Source organism: Lynx rufus, unplaced genomic scaffold (assembly GCF_022079265.1).
Source record: "Lynx rufus isolate CCGP_SWC_20201006 ecotype Redwood Valley unplaced genomic scaffold, mLynRuf1.p SCAF_17, whole genome shotgun sequence".
Lineage (NCBI taxonomy): Eukaryota > Metazoa > Chordata > Mammalia > Carnivora > Felidae > Lynx > Lynx rufus.
Window position 1 is genome coordinate 23,053,656 of NW_025814831.1, and position 25,479 is coordinate 23,079,134.

At 40.8% G+C, this 25,479-nt stretch overlaps 2 protein-coding genes across 2 annotated transcripts in view; both read right to left on the reverse strand.

Annotated features, from left to right (window-relative positions):
• The window catches only part of TSHR (thyroid stimulating hormone receptor), a 165,373-nt gene that overhangs the window by 139,221 nt on the left and 673 nt on the right, over positions 1 to 25,479 (reverse strand). The window lies entirely within an intron of this gene.
• On the reverse strand, positions 1,813 to 25,479 carry LOC124512363 (charged multivesicular body protein 3-like). Its single transcript, XM_047079882.1, is given in 4 exon segments — positions 1,813 to 2,066; positions 2,069 to 2,264; positions 23,760 to 23,883; positions 25,382 to 25,479. Coding segments are annotated over 4 exon segments (672 nt in total).

Below are 25,479 nucleotides of genomic sequence, written 5' to 3' on the forward strand. Positions count from 1 at the left end.
AAATTATGAGTTACATATGAGAACAGAGTGACAGGTTAAAAAGATGAACTCTTTTGCACTATATTGAGTAATTTAATAGGAAAAGACGTTTATAGGTCTTTTAATTTTGAATCATAACATCTATGAGAGTCAACAATCCCTCTCTAACCATAAAACTATAGGGCATCAATGATACTGAAGTTATGAGTACACAGATTATGAAGATCTAAGTTTTGATTCTAAGGAATCTAAGTTCCTACATAATCCCCACTCAATAATTAAAACCCGGAGAATTGAGACTGCTAAAAGTTGACAATCAAGCAGTACTACCAATAGAAATAACCATTAGTATACTAATCTTATCAGAAGATGTCTGCACTCATGGGCCGTCCCATCCCTAGGTCTAAAAACTGACACCATCCCAGACTGACTAAATCAAAGAACCCTAATCAGCACACGACCCAGACTATATTATGGCCAATGCTCAGACATTTGAGGCTCAAACCACAGCTTTATACCCATGGTACTTGAATTGGTTCCATTAACATATTTCAAAAAATGATCAGCATGTATACTATAAAGTCATTAAGAAGCAAAATAAGCATTAACCTTTAAAGTTAAAGATTGGGAATTTAAATCTCCCCTTAACGATATGCCACAACTAGATACATCAACTTGATTCACCAGTATTATATCAATAATTTTTTTTGTTAAAGCAGAAATTTATTAAAATCCATTTTTTCCAATATATGAAATTTATTGTCAAATTGGTTTCCATACAACACCCAGTGCTCTTCCCAAAAAGTGCCCTCCTCAATACCCATCACCCACCCTTCCCTCCCTCCCACCCCCCATCAACCCTCAGTTTGTTCTCAGTTTTTAAGAGTCTCTTATGCTTTGGCTCTCTCCCACTCTAACCTCTTTTTTTTTTTTTTTTTTTTTTTCCTTCCCCTCCTCCATGGGTTTCTGTTAAGTTTCTCAGGATCCACATAAGAGTGAACACATATGGTATCTGTCTTTCTCTGTATGGCTTATTTCACTTAGCATCACAGTCTCCAGTTCCATCCACGTTGCTACAAAGGGCCATATTTCGTTCTTTCTCATTGCCATGTAGTACTCCATTGTGTATATAAACCACAATTTCTTTATCCATTCATTAGTTGATGGACATTTAGGCTCTTTCCATAATTTGGCTATTGTTGAGAGTGCTGCTATAAACATTGGGGTACAAGTGCCCCTATGCATCAGTACTCCTGTATCCCTTGGGTAAATTCCTAGCAGTGCTATTGCTGGGTCATAGGGTAGGTCTATTTTTAATTTTCTGAGGAACCTCCACACTGCTTTCCAGAGCGGCTGCACCAATTTGCATTCCCACCAACAGTGCAAGAGGGTTCCCATTTCCCCACATCCTCGCCAGCATTTGTTCATTTTGGCCACTCTGACTGGTGTGAGGTGATATCTGAGTGTGTAAAATCCATTTTATATAGTGTTTTAGAGATAAAAAACATGGAGAGTCCTCAACATTCAGGCCATCAACTCTATCCTCAGAAGTGCTTCAGGAGAAGACAGATTCCTTTGCCCTCGCCCCCAAAAGATACTCTATTTATACACCTGAAAATGATGCTTTTATAACCACCTCTCAAGAACAGTCCTGTTGAGATCCCAAAACCTCTGCCAAGTGAAGTGATATTAGCAGAGAACCTTCTCAGAATAAAAGTGCCTGATTCAGAGGTGTAGTGCAAGAGATACATAACATGGTGACTGCTTCAGAGGAGTGTGCCCACTCCCAGTAGGTGGGCCACGAAAGAACCCGAGGGCCTAGCTGAGCAGCCACTAGCTGCGGAGTGTGGCAAGATGGGACTGCATGGCCTCCAGGGCCTCTTCTTCCTTCTCATCTTCTGATGCAGCCATCGCTCCTGAAGGTCTGGGCTCCGGAAAGGCATCGGTCACTTTACTAGGTGCTTTGCCCAAGGCACCTGTTGTGATTTCAAACAGAATTTTGTCAATTTCCATTTCTGCTGCTTCTTCCATTTCTTCCTGATCATCCATGCTTTCAAAAGTATCTTCTAACATTTCTTCTATGATGCAGCCTTCATCATCTCTTTGGATAGCTCCCTCATGGTGGCCTGGATTTCTGGGATCTTCACAAGGCTCTGCATGGCCTTCATCACTTCTTTGCTCTTCTGCAGGGAACCAGCCACTCGCAAAACCACCAGCTGGTTCTTCATCCCTATGAGCACGGAGTTCACGTGAGCATTGGAAGCATAGAGCTTGCTCACAGCAAGCTAATTTTTATGAGCTATGTATGCATTTGCCAATTCTTAATTACGATTAAGAGAAAAATCAGGACTTGTTCAATCTGTAAGTCTTCTTATTCATGAACATCACTGTTTACTTGTATAAAACATTTAAAAGTTATTCCTGTTTCAGGCCTCTGTCTGATGAGGGAGCATAAGGCAAGCTGACACCTTGCAAACCTCCCTCCCCATCATCCCCAGGTGGGATATGTGTGATATTCCTTAGGCACTCCTGGCTGCCCAAGAATAAAGGAAAGGAAAAAAACAAATAACTGATAGAGATCACGGTTCTGCAGGATATGAGTCTCCATCACTTTACCAATGTCTTAGTAAATTACAAAAAAAAAAAAAATCTTATCAATAACCTAATCTCCAGAAACCTACAGATTCTGTTTCCTGGAGCCCCAACATTACCCTCCCCTTCATAGTGATATGGGGAGCAAAAGCAAGAAGAAAATAGCAAATAAAATTAAATTTCTTTGTAACCTGCAGCCCATTGACAAATACTTGAGGCAGGCTGAATATAATATCTCTCCAGGAACTCCCTACTGTCTTAATGTTAATGCCTACTAGAGGGGAAAAAACAGCCATAGCTTGACAATAGCTAGACTTCCCACATCCTGTGAGTCTTCTTTAGCATATGAAAGTCCTTTTGGAAACTTCGCCTTTTCTTTACTTCCCCCAACTCCCAAGTATATAATATCACCCTCATAATCCAGGGGCAGGTCTTTCTGCCCACAGGTCCTGTCCCTGTGCTTTAAAAAAAAAAAAAAAAATCACTTTTTTGTACCAAAGATGTCGCAAGAATTCTTTCTTGGCTGTCAGCTCCGGACCCCTACTACCACTCCAAAACCGCATCATGTTTAAAGAAAACTGCCATCAATTTTGTGTTGCTAGTATCAAAATGCTTCAAAAACTACCAAAGTAGCAGTTGTAATGGGCTGGGGTTTAGGATACTTTGTTGGACTCATCTCATGTACATCTTCTAGTCTGACTCAAATCAGCAGCCTTTCAATAGGGCATGGAATCCAGCTTTCCAAAGAGCCACTGAAGGGCCAAAGGTCAAAACTGAAAGTGTGGGTGGGAATGGGGTGGGGAGGGCAATTCTGATCAGTGGGAAACAGGAAGTGGAGGGAGTATGCAAACTCCTTCTTATGAACTGCCCTAAAGCATGGTTCTGCCTGTTTCTCCTTTTCCTCATTCTCACATCAGCAAGTAACCTCCGGCTCAGACTGTTTACTGGGAAACCCAGGATAGGATGGCTGTTGGCTAAAAGTATCTGTTAACTAGCACATTAAGCGTTCATTTTAATCCAGGATAATTTTGTGAACCTCCTGTATTTAAAGCACTAGTTTAGTAATTATAAGTGAGGCAAAGCTGAACAGAACTCAGTCTTTGACTTTGGGCACTAATATTCTAGAAGAGAAGATAGAAAAATTGCATAGGCAGCATAGCTCCAGGGGATTCAGAAGAGTGACTTTCTAGGTCTAGCTCTGCCAGTCACTGGCTGACATTTACTTCTGAGTGAGACATTTATTCTCTTTGGGCCTCTGTTCTCTTAGCTGTAAAATACAAGGTTGTGTTAGATAACCTCAAAAGTCCTCTCCACATCTAAAATCCTTTGCTTTTATAAATTTAGTCTAGGAGAAGGATGACTCCAATCAGTTCTGTATGATAGGTGTGTTCTCTGAATCCAAGTGCTGTGGGAACCAGAACTTTAGAGACTTGGGAAGCTTTTATGAAGAAGGAGGTATATGAGCTTGGTGGATTTGTAGGATTTTGATGGGCAGGTAGGGGACAGATGGGCATTTTAAGCATGAGGAAAAACATACTCAAAGGAATATAAAGGGAAAGTATATGTCTCATGCAGGAAGAGCAATGAATAGTTCAGTCTGGTTGAAGGGGTAGATGGGTGTCTACATTTAAGAGACTGGTAAAGTAGAAAATGGAAGATCCAAGCTATTGCATTAAGTTTGAGCTTTACCATGTATTCTTTGACTTAGCATGTGTATAGAACACTTACTATGCTCCAGGCAGTGAATGAGGTGCTGAGAACACAGAAATCGATAAGATGCAGTGCCCTCAACAGGCCTGTGAGCAGTGGGCAAAGGAGTGAAACTAGTGTGCAAAATCCTGTAACATAAATAAAACTTAAGTACAGAGAATGAAAGTGTCGAACATCTCAGAGGTATAATAACAATAGACAGGTAGAGAGGGAGTCAAGGGTGATAGGACAATAGGAAAGAGAGAAGGATGAGCAGTTTTTTTGATAAGAAAATGAATTTGTTTTGACGTTGAATTTGAGGCCCTTCCAGACAGCCACATAGAAATGTGTAAATAGTAGAAGAATATTGGTTTGTGACTAGCTTGAAATGTTGGAACAAGAGACTGAGATATGTGTATATTTTCTAAGTAACTCATAGGTCTGAGAGGGATTGTCAAAGAAGAAAATATAGACAGAAAAAAGACCAAAGGGAACAACTTAGGGAATGCCCATGTTTAGGAGTTAGAAGAAGTAAGTGGCATGAACCAAGAGTTAAGACTATCAGAAATGGTGGGCAACCAGCATAAAGGATGTCAAGGGAAGAAAGAATTTCAAGAAAGATTGGGGGGGGTTGGACAAGATCAAAGGCTCCCCAAGCTTGATGGACCAGCTGCATTAAAATCAATTGAAACATGTATTAAAACTATGTAATTTGTGTCTTGATGGATCTTCAAGAAACTACTAACAGTAGCTGCCTTGGAGGGAACCTAAGGACTACAAAGCATGAGTAAACTGTATGAACTGATATCCTAGCCCTCCAAGTCAACTACAAAATTACATCACTGTCCCTTCCTTGGTTCATGGCTATGGCTGTATGAATTGTCCCATATGAGCAGCTAAAGTTAGAAGACAAAAGCCAGAGCTTGGTTAGTGGATCATTTGGTTTGGTATATAGATGTTGGTTAAGTATATCCACCCAAAATGGACATGAGCTGCACATGGAGGGGGCCTTGAAAGACAGCAGCAAGGGAAAATCTTCCCAATGGGTAGATTTCATGGAAAAATAAGAATGTATATGGACTCAAGAGCAAAAGGATTGGCCAGCCGGTCAGAACCTGGGAAGAGAAAAGCTAGAAGATTGTAAGAAAAAATGTCTGGGCCAGATGCATGAGTATGAATATATGGGTGTGGGCATAAAATGTGAAGATCTTTGTATCAGATATTAATGACCACCAGTAAGCAGTCACCAGAGAATAACCATTGAGTAACTAAGGCAAAATGACTTGATCAGTTAAGAATACCTAGTCTTTGTCACTGGCCACCCCAGCACTAGCACCACTGGCACATTAACAGAGTGGAGACCACATGTTAATAGCATGGGCCCCCAATAAGCAAGGCTGATTTCTTTCCACCATTGAAAGTCCAACCAGTTAGCAAGTGAGCTCAATGTGGCACTATTTCTTGAGGGTACAACACTGTTGCAAATTGATCACAGTGAAGCCTTTCTTCCTGGAAGGACCAGTGGTATGTCATAGTAGTTACACGTATTCTTGGTAACTGTTCACCTTTCCTGCCTCTACAGCCTCAGCCAAGCACAACTATCTGGAAGATTTTAAAGTATCTGATCCAGGTATACAATCTCGTACAACACAGCATCTGACCATGAGACCTATTTCACAGAAAAAGAGATAGGGAGGTAAGCTCATGGTCATGGGATCCACTGGTCATATCAAGTACCACATAACCCAGGAGTAATTGGTTTTACAAAGCAATGGAATAGCCTGCCAAAGGCATAACTTGTTGGCAATACTCTGCCATGGTGTGGTATCATCATAGCAAATCACAAATTTCTATTTGGATGTTGTGTCCCATTAGGAAGAATGTGTGGATCTTGAAATCAAGGGGCAAAAGCAGGAGTGGCCTCAGTTGCCTTTATACCCAATGACCCACTTAGGAATTTTGTGTTTCCAATCCCCATAATTCTAGGCTCTGCAGGAAACTATAAGCTATGATTTTCACCTGGGAGTTTTGGACTTTTTATGTGCAGGGATCAGTAGACTAAAGGAGGAGTTAATATTTTGGTAGGAGTAACTTATCCTGATCAGTGTGAAGAGGTAAGTCTGCTGTGACCCAATGACGGTAGGGAGGAATATATGTGTATATGTGGAATTCATTTAATCCACTTGAACATGCCTTAGCACTTGCTCAATTATAACTAAAATGAACAATTCCAGCAACTCCTGCCTGAAAGGAGTATAGTTACCATGGGTTCAGACCCCTCAGGAATAAGAGCTTGGATTATACCAGCAGATAAGTCATCAAGGCCAGCAGAGGTTAAAGCTGAGTATGAGGGGAATTTAGAATGGGCAGTGGAGAGAAACGGAAGCACCAATTGTGGTCCTGACATCAACTGCAGCAACAGGGCTGTAGTTCATCCCCATAACCTGTCGTCTAAATTTCCCGCAGGAAGACAGATCCACTGAAATCCTGGATGCTCTGTTTTCCAAATGTGTATGAGGAAGTTGATCACATCACAAGGATTGCAACAAGCATGGAGGTGAGCATTCTATTCAAGACGCACTTCCATTGAATCTGTAGGTTGCTTTGGGTAGTATGGACATTTTAACAATGTTGATTCTTTCGATCCATGAACATGGAATATCTATCCTTTTGTTTGTGTCATTTTCAATTTCTTTCACCAATGTTTTACAATTTTCAGAGTTCAGGTCCTTTACCTCCTTGGTTAAGTTTACTTCTAGGTATTTTATTCTTTTTAGCATAATTGTAAATGGAATTGTTTTCTTAATTTCTCTTTCTGCTACTTCATTATTAGTACATAGAAATGTTACCAATTTCTGGATATTAATTTTGTAGCCTACAACTTTGCTTAATTCAAGAACTATACTCAAATTAATATATATATATATATATATATACACATATATGTATTAAAAAAGAACTCACTTGCTGTTAAGAGGGAAGGAGTGCAGCTAGCACTCCTAATTGGCTCATATCTCAGTATCTGCCCCCCTTGTGCAACAGTAGCACTCCATTACGTGCTGATCAGAGATGCACTTTGTGGCACCAGGCAGTCAAAGAGTGTGATGTGGGGAAACAGAGGGAAGTGATCATCACTACAAAAGCTACCATTGGTTCAATCCAGAAAAGGATCTAAAAATGTCCACTGGATTTTGCAGCAAAGGTTGTTAGTGACTTTGGCAAGAGCCTTTTCAATTGAGTAATGGGAGCAGAAGCCAGATTGCAGTAAGTTAAAGAATGAATGGAAGTAAAAACGTCAAAAGAACAACTTGAGAAAAGTCTTAATGAATGTTCAGCTGCAAAGGGAAGGAGGCAGCTAGGGAAGCAGCAGTGGTGGATGGACTGAGATGTGAGAACTATGGCGGGATTTTGTTTTAGTAGAAAGAGACTGGAGTGTGTTTAGATAACGGTGGGAAGAATATGGGAGAGGAGACGGGAAAAGTCAAATTAGGGTGAGGAGAGCAGGGAGCATGGATGCAGGTGGACGATAGTCTGCTTGCATTGTTAGAAGAGTAGAGGGGAAAGGATGGGTGTAGATGCTTTTAAATTGCTTTATTTTGTTGTTTTGTTTGTTTTTACAGTCTCATTCTTTTAAAAATCCCTGCATGATAAATCTGTGTTTCTCAAAATATCTGATAAAGCATCACCCCCTCTCGCATATTCTTTTTCTGCTGAATGAGAAAGCTCCCTGAATAAAAAAGATCACCTTGTACACTTGAACAATTACTTCCCTGGTCTTCACAACGGTTCTCCGAAGTAGAACAGAACCATCCTATGGTTTCATTTAACAGATACAAAGATAAGAACACAGAAGGATGAAAAGTACCTTGCTAAAATGTTCACCACTAATTTCCTTATTCAGTGGGAAACTTCCATCCTGTACTCTTCACGATGACTTCTCTCATTCAAGAGATTTCCCCTCCCTCTTGCTATTGAAAATGAAGATACTGGATATAATGTGAAAAGAAAGAGTAGCCCCTCCAAACCACTGAGTTTTTTGATCCTGAGATATATACTTTCTATAAAGTAAGTTTCTTATGAGTAAAAGGAGTTCTTCATAAGTACATTAAAACTTCTATTGTCACACAGAACTGAAGCAGACAGAACCTTAATAGAGTGTTTCATGCTTCATAGCACACATTTCAGAGCTTCTGGCTTTGTTGTTTTAGATTCCAGGGATTCGGGATGGTTGTGAAACGAGAACTTGGTTATGCTACATAAGAAGGCCAGCCAAGCATTAAATAGGGGCATCTGGAGAGTCTGGAAACCCTAATAGGCTTGTCAGCCAAATTCTGCCATAGAACAGTTAGATCCTTACAGATTTATGGGCCCTAATAGGACAGAGAACTCCCATCCATGGTTAGAATTTCAGTCACTTTACCCTTTACCCTAACAGTAACTCCCCAGGGACAAATATCTCTGGAAGAAGATAAGCAATCTTATAAATATTTAAAATGTGCTTTTTGCACAGTGGACAAGTGTTTGGTCTTAATAAAGCCACACGATCCTCAAGCCCAACAGCTGCTGAATGGTCCCTGTGTGGAAGCATGCCCTCTCCAAATCAATGTAATACCCACGCTGAGGGTTAAATCAGACCAGCTCTCACAGGCTCTCAAGCCCACTACTGCATTAGTGATAACAGTTAACTTCGATCAGGCTTTATTCTGGTTTACTAGGTATTTCACATACACACTCATAGCATTACCTCACATGATCCTCCTGACTACTCCATGATGTGGGCATAACAGATCTTACTAGTTTGTTCATCCTGTGAGTTGAGCAAATAGATTCTTCCACACAGTGAGTTGGTGGAGAGCTAGGATTTGACTACACGTCTTCTGTCTCCAAGTTCCAGAGTGGGGAGGGAAGAAACAGCTGAGAAGTAAGCTCCAGTAAACCTAAGGGAAATAATAATCTACTTCTTTCATTTAACTTTTTTTTATTCTTAGCAAATTTCCTTTATTGGCATATTGGTTACATTTTTTTAATGTTTATTTATTTTTGAAAGAAAGAGAGTGAGGGGGGAGGGGCAGAGAGAGAGGGACAGGGATCTGAAGCAGGCTCCACACTGATAGCAGAGAGCTGAAGCGGGGCTGTAACCCACAAACTGCAAGATCACCACCACAGCCAAAGTTGTACGCTCAACCAACTGAGCCACCCAGGCACCCCTATTGGTTAAATTTTTAAATGGAGATATAAGATAGAGAAGCCAATATTTTTTTTTTTTTGGTGTTTATTTATTTTGAGGTGGGGGGGGAGTGGGAGAGAGAGAATCCCAAGCAGGCTCTGCACTGACAGGGCTCAATCTCACAAATTGTGAGATCAGGACCTGAGTCAAAATCAAGAGTCAGATACTTAACCCACTGAGCCACCCAGGCACCCCCAATATTATTATAATAAATACCATTACAAATGGGACATTGTTTAAGTTCTGCACCTTGCCTATAACACAGAAAAACCCTTGGCATAAGTATTGGCTCTTAAAAGGGTATAAGTTACAGATAATGGCTCATGCATTGCTATTAAGTCACCTCTTTCTAGAAGTGTTGACTAAGATTCCATGGGATCCAGAAGGCATAAGCGCATGGTGTTGCTCAGCCCGCTGGTTAGAAACACTCTCCTTCACCAAACAGGTACTCTCAAAACCTTTTGATGTGGGAAAGTAGTTTTGTAGCTCTAAGCCTTCGAGAATAACTATGAACATTTTTGGCATTCTAATGATCATCTCTAAGGTGTAAGGCATTGAGACATGGAGTGGGACTGCTCTCTACACTAGGGTGTTAGAAATGAACCTGGCTGAAAAGTCCTGAAATTACATAAAGCTTGGCCTGTTCACACCTGTTTTCCTATCAGGCCACTTGTCTGATGGCCCACACTCTTTCCCTGCAGTGTGGTTGAAATGTAAAAACATTATGCTAAGTTAAAGAAGCCAGGCACAAAGGTCACATGTTGTATGATTGCATTTATATAAAATGTCCGGAATAGGTAAATCCATGGAGACAGAAATCAGATTAGTGGTTGCCAAGGGGTATGAGGAGAAGGAGAACGGGGAGTGACTGGTTAATCAGTAGGGATCTCCTTTAGAGATGATGAAATTAGTTTGGAACTAGAGGTGATGGTTGTACAACACTGTGCATGTACTAAATACCAGTGAATGGCACATTATATGAATTTCATGTCAATTGGGGAAGGGGAGGGAAGGAAAGAAACACAAGGGAAGGGAAGAGACCAGATTTAGGAAGATAGCTACTATAGAGAGAGCGCCTTGGATTTAAAGCTAGAGGACCTGAGTTTGAATGCTCTTTCATTTACTGGTTGTGAGATAAAAGATAAGAGAGACCACATTTCTGGGTCTCAGATTCCTCATCTAAAGTGGAGTCAAACAGAGCTGTTGTGAGTCCCAAGTGAGATACCATATGTGAAAACACATAGCATGGGGCTGGACACAGAGTTGACACAGTATGTAATTAAACAAACAAAAAAATAACAATGGCAACAGATTTTTAAGGCAGTGCACAAAACCCATTTAATTCATATTATAGCTCAAGCAGTTATTATGTAATAGAATAACAGATTAATAATTCATAAGAGATAACCATTATGGCAATTTTCAGTAATCCAAATGCTCTAAAGAACTAGATGCTTTTGTAATTATAGCTCAGAGTTTATTTTTCTGGCATCAAGGCATTAACCTAAATCTAAAAATTAATGTTATGGCAAATTCTTCACTCTAGTTCTGTGTTTGCACTACATCAAAAGTAACAATTTCTTCAATTTATGATGCACATTTTTTTTTAAATTTTTTTTTCAACGTTTATTTATTTTTGGGACAGAGAGAGACAGAGCATGAACGGGGGAGGTGCAGAGAGAGAGGGAGATACAGAACCGGAAGCAGGCTCCAGGCTCTGAGCCATCAGCCCAGAGCCCGACGCGGAGCTCGAACTCACGGACCGCGAGATCATGACCTGGCTGAAGTCGGACGCTTAACCGACTGCGCCACCCAGGCACCCCTATGATGCACATTTTTAAAAGAAAAACCTTAATATCTCTGAAACCAGAAATCCACTGATTGAAAGGGAGGCTGGATCCCTCGAAGGAAATTTTTTCAGTGTCCCTTCAGAGGTGACTTTCAACAACCAGGTGGGTAGGATGACTCATTCTATGGATGTCAACTGCAGTGCTGGTAGAGCGGGCGTGAATGAAATGGCCATGGTGGCAGGGATGGAAGCCAAGCACAGGTTCGTTTTCATCAAATCTAGTAAAGATACTGCCTCTTTGAATAACCAAAACTACCAGTAGTAGAACCCTACACTGCACCCTTGATAAGGCAAATTTCCTCCAAAAGAACAGCTAGCCAATTGGTGGTAGTTTGATTACACTGGACCCTTTCTACTTGTCAAAAGTAGTAATTCATTTTAAAGAGAATTGTGACTTTGGCTTTGAGTCTGCCTTCCCTGACCTCACTGCCTCCACTAGGGTCACTATTCGAAGGCTTATAGCTTGCCTGATCTACCAGTATGAGATCCTACAGAGTTCTGCAAGAACCAACTTGTTGCACAACACTACAACAGCACAACACTCAACCAAGAGACCCATTTCATGGGAGAGAAGGTACAGTAAAGGGCACATGACCATCATATCCACTAGTCTGACTATGTCTTTAATCATGCAGAAGCAGATTGCCTAGCAGAATAGTGAAATGACCCATTAAAGGATCAGCTAAGGTTCCAACTTGGGACAAAGCCTGGACGGTTGGGGATCCACCTCAGTGAAGTGTACATGCTGAACCAATAGCCAATATATGCCAGTACCCATGTAGCTAGAATACATGGGTATGAGGACCTAGAGGTGTTGGTAGAATTGACCCTTCTCATCATCACAGTGACCTATATTCAGAATTTGAACTGCCTGTCTCTGTTCCTGCCAGAGGTCCTAGTTTTTGGGTGTAAAGACTACTTCCTCCAAGTAAGGCCTGATGCTATAATGATCACCTGGTTATTTGGGCTCATGATACCAGTAGATGAATGGGCAAACGTAGGAGTTTCTCTCCTGATAGGAATAAAAGAACCATGAGAAGCTATAGTTGCTGCTTTACATCAGCAGCAGTGAGGAGCATGTCTAGAACCCAGGGATTTATCTGGGACATGTCTTGGTTCTTCTGTGACCAGTGATAATGGTGAAATAGGGCAAATATAGCTAAGGGCTTAAAACCCTTGGGGTTGAAAGTCTGGGTCCTTCTTCTAGGCAACCACAGGCCAAAGTCTGGGCAGTGCTGAGAGAAATCTAAAATCAGAGTTGAGGAGAGATATGACTATTAATTACAACCTTGGGATCAGCCACAATAGAGGAGACTTTTGCTTATTTCACAAGCCCTCCTGCATTATGTCTTTGCAAAGATTGCATTTTGAAGGGAGCTCTGTGGCAGATAGGACTTGTATCCCCCTCTATCTCAGAAAAGACATAAGGTCATTTTATTATTACAAAACAGAAGGTCCCATATTTTGGTATGAGAGCCAGACATAATTAAAAGCTTGGGAAGGGGAGCCTGGGTGGCTCAGTCGATTGGTTGGTTGGTTTCGGCTCAGGTCATGATTTCATGGTTCATGAGTTTGAACGATGCATATGGCTCTGTGCTGACAGTGTGGAGCCTGCTTAGGATCCTCTCTCCCTTTCTCTCTACTCCTTCTCGACTCACACTGTCTCTGTCTCTCAAAATAAATGAAGAAACTTAAAAAAAAAAAAAAAAGAGGGCCTCCTGGGTGGCCCAGTCGGTTGGGTGTCTGACTTCGGCTCAGGTCATGATCTCGCAGTTTGTGAGTTTGAGCCCCGTGTCGGGCTCTGTGCTAATAGCTTAGAGCCTGAAGCCTGCTTCAGATTCTGTGTCCCCCTCTCTCTCTGCCCCTCCCCTGCTAATACTCTTTCTCTGTCTCTCAATAATAAATAAATGCAAAAAAAAAAAAAAAAGAAAAAGAAAGAAAGAAAGGAAGCAAGCTTGGCAAGATCTGAGTGGTTCATAGGGCGAATTGCATTAAAGACCTCTCAATACATCACTTGAGATCCTCTCAGCCCTACCTGTCCTATTCTAGCCACGCCACAGCCGCCAGATCTATGTGAGTGCTGACTAGCTTCATCCAGGTGCAACCTGACAGAGCTGTACCTCAGCCCTGCCTCTGTTCCCCTCACCTTCCACCCTGGGACATTTCTGTAAACATCTAGGACTCCATCATTATCCATGCACAAGAAACCTGGAAGGCTGGTGGAGATAACACCCCAATCTACAAGGTGGGGGCAGGGGGATAAGAACTCATGGATATGTTTCCTTTTCCTCCCTCCTAGAGCAAGGGTCCGAGATGCATAGCATTCTCAGGTGGCCATATGGGATCAACAACAACTTGCCTCTAGTAGCAGCAAACTCTCCTTGCCTCCTTTCTTCATGTCACCAACTCACCCTTCTGCTCCTTGGAATCACACTCCCCAGTGATAATTCTTCACAGGCTCTGCTTTCTGGAGAATCCAGGCTAAGACATTACCGACTCCTTTCTTTCACTCAGACTCCACACACTCTGTGAGGAAATCCTGTTGACTTTACCTTCATCATAAATCCAGGACTCAACCATTTCTCACCACCTTCCCTGGTATTAAGCCGGTTGGAGCCATGGTCATTTCTCACTTGATTAACAAATATAGTAGCCTGGGTGCTCCTAGGAAAATGTAAATCAGTTTATGCAATTTTGGGGGTGGAGCTCAACATCCTTAATAGCTATTTATCTCATTCAGAAAAAAAATATACATGTATGTATTTGTATGCATTTATATTATTTTATACTTATTTAAGGTATATATTTATATTTACATATTTTTAGTGTCTTATAATGACCTACAAGGTACAACGTGCTCTGTCCCCCATAACTCCTCTGATCTCATTTCCTGCAACCCTCTCTGCTTCAGGCACATTTTTCTGTTTGTCACTTACAAACATACTATGCAAGTTCCTCCCATGTCCCCCCCTGACTCTGGGTCTTTCCATTTATTCAGAATTTTCTCCCCCCAAGCCCCAGATATCAGCCTGGCTTAGTTTTGGGGGCTCCTTCAGGTCTTTACTCAAATGTCACTTTGTCAGTGAGGCCTTCTCTCACCACTTAAAATGCAACCCCCAGCCTTCCTTCTCCCTGTCCCTCCCTTTATTTTTCTCCATTATACTCATCACCATCTGACATACTATGTGTGTTACTTACTAATATTTTTGGCTATTTCCCCCCTGCTAGAATGTATGATCAAGGAGGTCATTTATTATATCTCTCCATACCTAGAGTAGTACTTGCAAATATTAAGTAATCAATAAATATTTGTTAAAAAGAAAAAAAGAAGAAAGGAAGGAAGAAACACTAACCACAATAAAATGCCACCTATCTAGAGTAAGATTTCCTAGCATCTCAAACTTTGGACCATGGCTATGTACCCAAAAATAACTGGAAAGGGTGTTGAGAGAGAAACAGAGCAGCCACAAAGCTCACTAAAGACTGTCACAGGAGAGCCCCTCATTTGTGCCCTCTCTTGAGATCATTTATTTATCGTCATGTACAGATCCTTTCCCTAAAGTTAGCCTTCTAGTTTCCCAGCTCATAAAAAGATTGAAATAACAAAATATAAAGTGACAGTAGCTGGCAATAAGAAAAGACAATTTCAGTCCCTCTCTGGAGTTGAGTAATTATGATAATACTCGGGTGTGGGTAAAATTAAGCTAATGCCTGCAAAAATGTTAGCCAAGAGCTTCATGTATCATATAAATAGAGAGATCATGTTTTTGAAAGAAAAACTGGGACGCAGGGAGCTCTTTCCAGGTGCAAAAGGGGTGTGGAAAGTTTAGCTAAAATGATGAGAAAATATTTGAATTTCTGGAATGTTCTGATGGCAAGATATTTTAAATAGGGCTGTACCAGAAAAACCCAGGGCAGATTTACATGTCAATACATGTAAGAGAACACTTATAAGATGCTTTAAAAATCACAAAGGTCTGCTTTGTAATTCTAAGAAAAGGATTTGCTCTGAAATTTTCTGACATCCTATATATTCTTAAGGATTCATACAAAAATGAAGAAAGTAAGGAGAGTCTGACATCAAAATGGAACACTGTAAAATCTAATTTGTAGCTCCGAACAAATGGAACCATTTTTACTCATACTTTAAATTTCCTTCAACTATTTCTTAATTGCAGTAATAAAAGGCAAAAGAATAATTAAGCAAGCAGATTCAGTGAGAATGGAAACAGGAGAGGTAGAAAGGATTTAATGTCAGATATAAGGCATTAGACACTTATAAAATCTGTTTTTAAACAGTGACTTGAAGAATAGCCACACTTAGTGAACTTCTGTGAGAAGAGCTTATTCAAAGGATGAGCTAAGTGTGAGGCATTAAAAAATAATCATAGCAATATAGTCAGGAGAAAAAAAATCACACTCAAAGGTCAAGAAGTTTTTGCTTATTTTTTAAATATATGTTTTAGCGTTCTTTGTAATGCAATAAAAAGATTAAGTCATGGTTAATACCAAATGTATACTGTCACACACAAAAAAGCCAAGTTATTCCAAAATATAATTTCTTAACTTTTTTGGGTGGGGGTTCAAGGACACCTTTAATAATCTGAGGTAAGTTATAGATTCTCTCAGTCGTGCCCTGATGTACAAATTTTCATTTAATCACAGATTTCCAGGAGGATACACATGGGCTCCTAGGAAGCCCATGAATCTCTGGTTAATAAACCTTCATCTCTAAGGTAATAATTAACATACTTTGTACCATAAGAAAACATTAAAGTAATCAAATAGTTGGATCAATTAAAATTAATGATTTCTCAGTTCTGGAAGGGGGAAAAAACGATTCCAATTAATTGATAAATCCAAATACAATCCACGCATTTAACAACATATGGTAAGTTTTTATGAATTAGTTTTCTCTGTCCACTGCTTCATCAGAGCCAGTAGAAGAAAACACTCCAGGATAGCCAGGGTTTGTTCACACAGGTGAAACAGTTAGACATTCTGGATCCAGGCGTCTGAGAATAGGACTGAATGGGCTTGGCCTCTGCAGAGCAGGTCTGGCCTGCACCCAGCACTGCCTCCTAAAGTACTTTACTGGCCTCTTTCAGTGACTGCCATTCTGTACACCATCACTTGAGTCAAATTACTGGGATATTCAAATATAGAGTTGCATTATCCTAAAGGTAGAAGCGAATCCTCTGAAAAGTTACATGTGAAGCCCCACAAAAAACAGCTACATGATGGAAAAGAATTCAAAATTGTCACTCATTTTTTAGAAGATAAATAAAAAATAACAAACCCAGAGACTTCAAAGAAGTGTCCTGCTTGCTCTGGATTGCTTCAGGTTGTCCCAGATATCCTGGGGCTCTCTTCTACTTTCCTCTTGCTTAGGGGTGCTACATTTGGAAAGTTGAGGAAGCACTGGTAGAGTCAGTTTCTTGGAGGTGGCTGTTCAAAGGAGCATCTTTCACATGGTTTTTGTATCGTGAAATAGGGTCAGATGGGTGGTGAGGCATGCGGTGCCCCAGCAGATGTCATTTTAATGTCTAAAAACTAGTGTCTCAGGTGGTCAGGAAAAACATTAAACAAAAGTAGAATTTCATCTACCTTAACAGGGCAATAAACCCAAGGACTCTGAAAAAGAATTAAAGGGTGTGAAGAACCCGATGGCATGATATTAAGGTGCCTCTGGAGACCTTCATCCATGCATTCATTTATTAAACCAGTATGTAATGACTACCAATCATATGCCAGCCTCTTTCTGGGCACTTGGGATACATAACTGAACAAAGTAAACCACAAAAACAAACCAACACAAAAACCTAGCCCTGTGGGGAAAGATATAAATAAGAAACATAGACAAATTATATCGTATATTAGAAGGTGCCAAGCTCTATGGAATTTTTTTTAAAAGCAGGAATGCTAAATATTAAGTAGAGTGATTACAAAAGCCTTATTGAGAAGGTAACATTTGAACAAAAACTGGAAGGAGGTGAGAGGATAAGCCATGGGAACATCTGGGAAAATAAGGTTTGAGACACAGGGAAGAACCTAATGTGGAAAAGCCTGACAAACATGAGGAACAGCAAGGAGGCCAGTGGAGTAAAAGTTGAATTATGAGTACGAGTAATAAAATAGAAAAAGAAAAAAAAAAGAAGGTCTGAATCATGTAGGCCCTTTTGGGCCACTGTAAGGACTCTGGTTTTTATCTTGAGATAACTAGGAAGCCGAGGAGGGTTGTGAGCAAAGGACAGACGTGACCTGACATTCGTTTTAAAAGATGTCTCTGGCTGCTGTGTGAAGGATAGACTGTGGAGGGCAAGGCTGGATGCAGGAGAGCTGTTTGGTGGCTCCTGCAATAAGCCAGAGGGGAAGATACAAGTATCTTTTTTTTTTTTAAGCAATGTGCTTTTTTTTAAAATTTTTTTTATTTTTTAAATTTTTTTTAATGTTTATTTTTGAGACAGAGAGAGAGCATGAATGGGGGAGGGGCAGAGAGAGAGGGAGACACAGAATCGGAAGCAGGCTCCAGGCTCTGAGCCATCAGCCCAGAGCCTGACGCGGGGCTCAAACTCACGAACCGTGAGATCGTGACCTGGGCTGAAGTCGGACGCTCAACCGACTGAGCCACCCAGGCGCCCCGATACAAGTATCTTAACAGAGCCAAGGAAATGCAAAATTCAGTTGAAGCCACAAAGGAAGTTCACTACCATGTAGGTGGGGGTTGCAGAATTTAGGCAATACCAAGAGACCAACCCTGTTTAAGTTATTGACTTATAACGTGACAGTTACGGGACAATAAACAAGGCTCAGGATGTCCCAGCATGTCCCGTGGGCCTCTGGACTTAATGGTCTATTAGTAAGATCTATTAGTAATTTATCCTCCAAAATCTAATTTGAGAGTCAAGGGAATGCTCTTAATTACACCTGGATAACAGATGTAAGAGGAGGCTCCTTCTGGATAGGGCAACCCTAACCATAAGGAAACTAGGAAGCCAGTGGACGTTTCCATAAGGAACTGGTGTTCTTAACTGGTGGGGGAAGAGCCCAGCTTGCTTAATGAATAAACATCTTTTAATTTGGGAAAATTTAGAATTAAAAATAGAAATGGGGGGGGCGCCTGGGTGGCTCAGTTGGTTAAGGGTCCGACTCTTGGTTTCAGCTCAAGTTGTGATCTCACAGTTTCAGAGTCCGAGCCCCACACTGGGCTCTGCACTGACAGCATGGAGCCTGCTTGGGATTCTGTCTCCCTCTCTCTCTGCCCCTCCCCTGCTTGGTCTCAGTCTCTCTCTCTCTCTCTCAAGAATAAATAAATAAACATTAGAAAAAATAGAAATGAGGGGTCCCTGAGTGGCTCAGTCAGTTAAGTGTCTGACTATTGATTTTGGCTCAGGCCATGATCTCACAGTTCATGAGACTGAGCCTCACATCGGGCTCTGCACCGTGTGGAGCCTGCTTGGGATTCTCTTCTCTCATTCTCTCTCTGACCCTACCCCGCTCATGCTCTCTCTCTCCAAATAAATAAACATTAAAAAAAATAGAAATAAAAATCTAAGTCAGACCCATAATATTAATTTGTGTTGAATTTAAGAATACTCAATATAGGGTGCCTGGGTTGCCCAGTTGGTTAAGTGTCTGATTGCGGCTTAGGTCATGATCTGGTTACTCATGGGTTTGGGCCTGGCGTTGGGCTCTGTGCTGACAGCTCAGAGCCTGGAATCTGCTTCGAATTCTGTGTCTCCCTCTCTCTCGCTGCCCCTCTCCTGCTCGTGCTCTGACTCTCTCAAAAGTAAATAGACATTAAAAAAATAAAAATAAAAAAAGAATACTCAATATATATTTGGTATTTTGAGTATTGTGTTATTTAAACTCAGTCTATTGATTGGAATATCTAATAGATTGGCCTTGCAATTTCAATTTAAAATGTATAATTGAATAATTTATATTGACCTGTGATTTAAGTTGAAATGGAAATTATTTTTTACTGAATTTCCTCATAAAGTGTTTACTGGGAGTCAATAAATTAACCGTTCTAAGCGTTCTGTGTGTATCGTAGGGGATATTGTGCTTCACTGGAAAATTTTGCATTGACTAGAGCATATTCTTCCAGGATTCTGAGTCTGATTCAATGGGAGCTCTTTCATAATTGTGTAGATTGTAAATAATTGATAGCAATACAAAATAATTCTGTCTATAGACATGGCAAATTCTGTCCTTTCTGGTAGAGCTTCAGTTGACTTCCCCCATCCCCTGACTATGAAAGAAGTCTTTTGCCTCCATTAGCATGTCCATTTCAATATTCCTCATCTATAAATCTATTTTGTGGATTTTTAACGTAATTGCAACATTTTACCAGTTTCCTCACTGTAGTGGGTTGAATAGTGTCCCCCCAAAATCCACAACCACCTGAGCTTCAGAATGTGAGCTTATTTGGAGATAGGGTCTCTGTAGGTGTAATTAGTTAAGTATACATCATCTTGGATTAGCGTGCACCCTAAATCCCATGACTGGTTCCTTATAAGAAGGGGTGGAGGACACACAGAGACTTACACAGAGAAGAAGGTCATGACTGAAGAGACAAAGACTGGCGTCAGGCTGCTACAAGCCAAGGAAAACCAAGGATGGCAGGCAGGCATCAGAAGTTAGGAAGCAAGGAAGGATTCTTTCCTTGAGCCTGCCAGGGTAGCATAGCCTTGTCAGTACCTTGATGTCAGACTTTTAGCTTCCAAAAATATGAGAGAATAAATTTCTGGTGTTTTAAGCCATCCAGTTGTGGGTACTCTGTTATGGCAGCCTTAGGAAACTAAAACAGAGTTAAATAAAATCTTTAAGGTGTTCAATTTATTGCTGTAGGAGACTCATGATTTTACCTTTCTTTGAAAATTATCCTTTAATACCATTAACTCATTCATAACTCCCAGCAATCCAATGAGGCAGGTACTATTATTATCCTCATTTTACAGATGAAGAAACTGAGGTACAGAGCAAATCCTGATAGTGCCCAGAGCATGCCCTCCCCAAACGTGGCATCTTGTCACTTTGGATATTTTAAACTGGAGAAATCTAAGAAACTGCTAGTGCAGACAGGGCTATTTGACCCTCTCCTACAGCAGGTCATAAGCCCCCCGCTGTGTGGAAGTGCCTTCCCTATACCCAGAGGAAAGGAGTATCCTTTTCTGCAAAGACAAAAGGAAGGCAAGAGAAATCTGAAGGAATAAACTCGCTGTTTCCCCCAGTTTTCTACACTTAGCTCACCCCGTTTTTGTCCTATCACATTGTTCCATGACTTCCCACTCTTTACCAGACCCGATGTAAAAACAATCAAGGTTAATCGCTTCTTTGGGTCTTCATTTCCTTATTGAGAGTTAAGGAATGCTATTAATTACACCTGGATAACAGGGATAAGTGGAGAATCCTTCTAGATAGGGCAACCCTAACCATAAGGAACCTAGGATGCCAGTGTCCTCACTTCATGTCACATAAAACTTATTTTAAGTAAATATGTGTGCTTTTCTCCTGTTAATCTATTTTCTTTATTGTTGCTACTAGGGGTCCTAGTCAAGGATTTAGAAGAATAGAAGGAAAAATGTTTTTCCCTTCTCTACATTTCCAAAAGTATGCTGAAGAAATGGTAGACCAAGGCATTCAACCATGATGATCTCACTCCAGAGAGAGTGCCCTTAACCATTCTACTCTCCTGCTCCTATAAACAGCACTGGGATGTCTATAAAACTTAGGATTCCTGGTACTAATAAAGCTTAATTTAATAGACTTTCTAGACTTTTCTAAGTATTTGGAAAGCACATTCAAGTGCTTTAAAAGAAAACGTATTATGTTTGTACTCAAACTATTATTTTATTAAATTATTTATTAAAATATTATTAAATTATAAAGTCTTCCATCAAAAAATATGTCTTCCTTAAGGTAATTATTATAATTAAATTTACAAATAAAATAATAAATATATGGAAAACTCAGAAAAGAACTAGTCTTTACATTTATTACTTTAATGAATCAAATATTTGTTTTTAAACAGTTACCCCTAACAAGTCATTTTTTTTGTTGTTGTTGGCACAAAAGCTGCCTCCAGAATTGGAGAATTGGAGGAAAAACTGACATCAGAATTCACCTCGACCTGTACTGTGTCACAAAGAAAGTAGCAACGTATATTGTTGCCCATCAACTCTTTCACTGTTCAGGTTAGAATTCTTCAAAGCTCTTCAAATGAGTAATTCAATCCCCTGGAACACCACTTCCTCACCCTCTACCTCCACACATGCAACTCCTTACGCCTACTAGTTTAGGATCCTACTAGCTTAGGATGTAGCTCATAACATTCCCTGAACCCAAGTTGAAGTCAGTCTCCACCCCCCATTCCCACCAAGTACACTCTCAGCACACTTACACAATTATAATTGCATGTTTATGAGATTATTTGATGGATATTCAGCTCCACCCTAGATTGTAAAGACCCCTGAGGACAGGGACATGTTGATGTTGTTCTCTGCCAAGTCCAGAGCGTTCGCACATGTCTGGAATGTAGCCAGTGCTTAATAAACGTTTGCAGGATGAAGGAAGTGATGAGCAATGGTGAGGGTAGATAGCCCCTCTTTGGTGGAAAATGCCCCATTAATATGTGTACTATTAGAAGGACCCAGTTCTTCACCTCCTACTACAGACACCAAAAGTGGGGGAAAAGGGACCTCCCTCCTCCTACTCCCCCCAGCAGCTGGGACACAGCAGGTAACCTACGGCAGACAATCAGATGCTTCCATCTAGAATATCACTTTCTGACTGGTGATTCAAAGTGGCAGGAATGGTTGAGACGTTACTGATAGCAGTACACAGACAGCCCAGCCGCTACAGAACTAGGTGCCCAGCACCACAGACGTCCAGTGGCTGTGGTTATGGTGTTGTCTGTGGAGTTGTTCCAACCAGATGGTTGGCTGTGGCTCCAACTCCCTGGCTGCCCCGGGCTCTGGCTTGTTTTAAAAGCCAGGTTCTACAATGATTCTGTAAATTACATGTTATTGTTTCAGAACATTTCTTCCCTCCTTAAGCTAGACAGACCGGGTTTTCTGTTACTTACCATCAAAGACCTTGAGTCACACACACAGAGGAGAAAAAAGAATAATAAATCATGGAGCCCAGAAGCATGAAGTGACACCATCTTTGTAAGACATAGAGTATTTCTGTATTTGGCAAGCATGTGGGTGCTAAAGCAGGGGGCTTCTTTTTAGGTGGGAAATCAAATGCTATTCAGGTTATGACCACTGATTGTGACTAAAACAGTTGTGAAATATGGAATAAATGCACAATTCCCTAAGTGTGGAAACCAAGTATGATGTGAGATTATTTTAGGTGGAATGCCCACATGGCATTAAATAATATTGAATACCAGTGAAAAAGTGATTCCTTTTTCCATGGCTTTTCAATTCTTCTGATACCACCAAGGACAGCATGTTGAATTGGTACCTCTTGAATATTTCTCTAACACACTCTTCCCTTTCTTTAAAATTTAATTTAAATTTATTTTTTTAATTTTAATTTATTTATTTTGAGAGAGAGAAAGCAGCAAGAGGAGGGGAGAGGCAGAAAGAGAGAGAGAGAGAGAGAGAGAGAGAGAGAATCCCAAGTAGGCTCTGCACAGTCAGTGCATGGAGCCTAACCTCATGAACTAGAAGATCATGACCTGAGCCAAAATCAACAGATGCTAAATCAACTGAGCCACCCAGGTGCCCCTATCCCTTTTCCCTTTTAACAAGGGAAAGTCAGCCTCAGGCATAGAGCATTCACAGGCAATAATCTTGAGCCTAGAATGTAATTATATTTGTGTTTTCAATGTTTTTAGCTTTCTGGGTTACCTCCTAATTACAGCAAGTTATGCTAATTTCCCATTTATAGTCATAATATAAGCTTTCTAAATAAATTTCTTTCAGTTAAAGAAGTGAAATACTTAAAGATACTGAATGTATAATAGCACAGGTGGAACACAGATCTGGCAAAAATCCTGAAGATGTTGAGTGAGTGTCTTCAGTTTCAAAAATAGTGGGCTAGTCCATCAATTAGAGCCACAGATACAGATGCAGAATGCAAATTAGCAATAATGGAAGCAAAATCCAGAACCTGAAAACAGTAGCTATAACAGCTCCTTCAGAAACATTTCTGAAGGGGGGTGGTGCCTGGGTGGCTTAGTCAGTTAAGCATCTGGCTCTTGATTTTGGCTCAGGTCATGATTTCATGGTTTGTGGGTTCAAGTCCCACATAGGGCTCTGCACTGACAGTGCTCCTCCTCTCTCTCTCTCTCTCCTCTCTCTGCCCCTTTGCTGCTCTTGTTCTCTCTCTCTGTTTCAAAATAAATAAGCTTAAAAAATTAAAAAAAAGAAACATTTCTGAAGGCACATAAGTGTGTGATGGACAAACCTTCACTCCACTGGAGTTGAAGGAAGTTGGAGGGGGTGAGATAGTGATTGTCACCATCATGAACCTGAAAGTGGATAGGTCAAAGGACAAGGCAAGGTAAGGTGGCACTTTCTTGCGGAAGAATCTACACAAATCGAAAACAAAAATCAAACCCCACCCTCATTCAGAGAAGGGGTAGTCCTCTTGCACACACAGGTAGCAAATGGCAATTCTCTGAATGAGAGTAATGGGTCCATCTTGCTATCCTTGGTTCTGAGGTGATATGATCTATAATTATATGCCAACATTAAAATTTTTCATTTTATTCTGCTGGGTTCATTTAATTTCCCTTAAATCAGTATTCTCAATCAGGAGGAGCAATTTTTTTTCAAACTACCTGCATATCAAAGATTCTAGAATGTTCCACTGGGGAGTGGGAATATCAGCTCTCCCTTACTTCCTACCTAGTTAGAATCACTGTTATAATAAGAGTGAATCATGCTGTCTTAGATGGGGGAAGTAGAGAAGATTCAGAACCACCGTTTCAGTGGAAGTCACAAACAGTGAAACTGTCTCCCATCCATCTACTGAACCACATGGCAAGTGTATGGGTAATGCAGAAAGGGACAGTCTTGTTTACTTTTCAGCACCATAATACATGGATAGAGATTAAGGCTTAGGAAAAAATGCTCTCAGCACCATAATAATTTGTAAAACAGCCAGCCATGGTTACACAGCATCTAGATTCAGAAAAATGGTTGCCACCCAGAACAGGCTTTAAGGTCTGTTTTGTTTCAGCAGGAAATGCCTACTATAACACAGATACAGTCTTTCTTTTCCTCCCTCCCTCCCATACTTTCTTTTTGCTTTCCCTCCTTCTTTCTGTTCCTTTTTCTTCCCCTGCCCAACTCTCACTTTTCTAAGTTCTTACACATTTTTCTCTCCTTTCTATTTTTTTTCAAGACCATATTGGAGAAAAGCTGGCAGGGTTAGACCTGCTTTCATCTAAGGGCAGGGGGCTTAAGAGTGCAGCTCGGAGCTATTTCAAATCTTGGCACCACAACTGATTAACTGCATGACATTGAACAAGTGGCCTTGCTTTTTGTGCCTCAGTTTCCCCATCTATAAAACGAGAATAGTAAAATTACCTACTCAGTTGGATTTTGTGAGGAGTCAATTGGTGAGTTTGTGTAAAGTGCTGAGGACAGTGCTGACTTCTCTCATAAGCTTTCCTTTGACAAGAGTTCTACTGCCCCCCCCTCCCCGCCAAGATTTGAAAATCACTTTGCTACTGTTGCAGATGGCTGTGGCCACTGTCTAAACTGGCATGCCTTTTCACCCACACTCTTCATCACTGTCTCTTCTCAGAATAACTTCGTTCTTCAGCACACCATCCCTCCCCTACCCCTACTCCCATTGTTTTCAAGGTCAGATTCTCCCTGCTACTGTCTTTATCAAGTTCTTACTCTTTGTGATCCAGCGAATCCTCTCACTTGCATCATCAGACAGTGGAATGCACCTAACTGACGCCCCTCTTTTACTCAGAGGTAAACTTGGGTCTTCCCAAATAAATGACCTCCCCTATTTTCCCAGTTGGTGAGAGGGGCATGAAGAGAACGGTCTCCTGACTCTTAGTCCCTTGCCTTCCTCCAACATTATCCTTTCTCCTCGACATTTGGTGGAACTGTAAACCGATGGCTCCAAGTTCCCCTCCACTGTCAGAGCCATGTTTCTCTCCCAT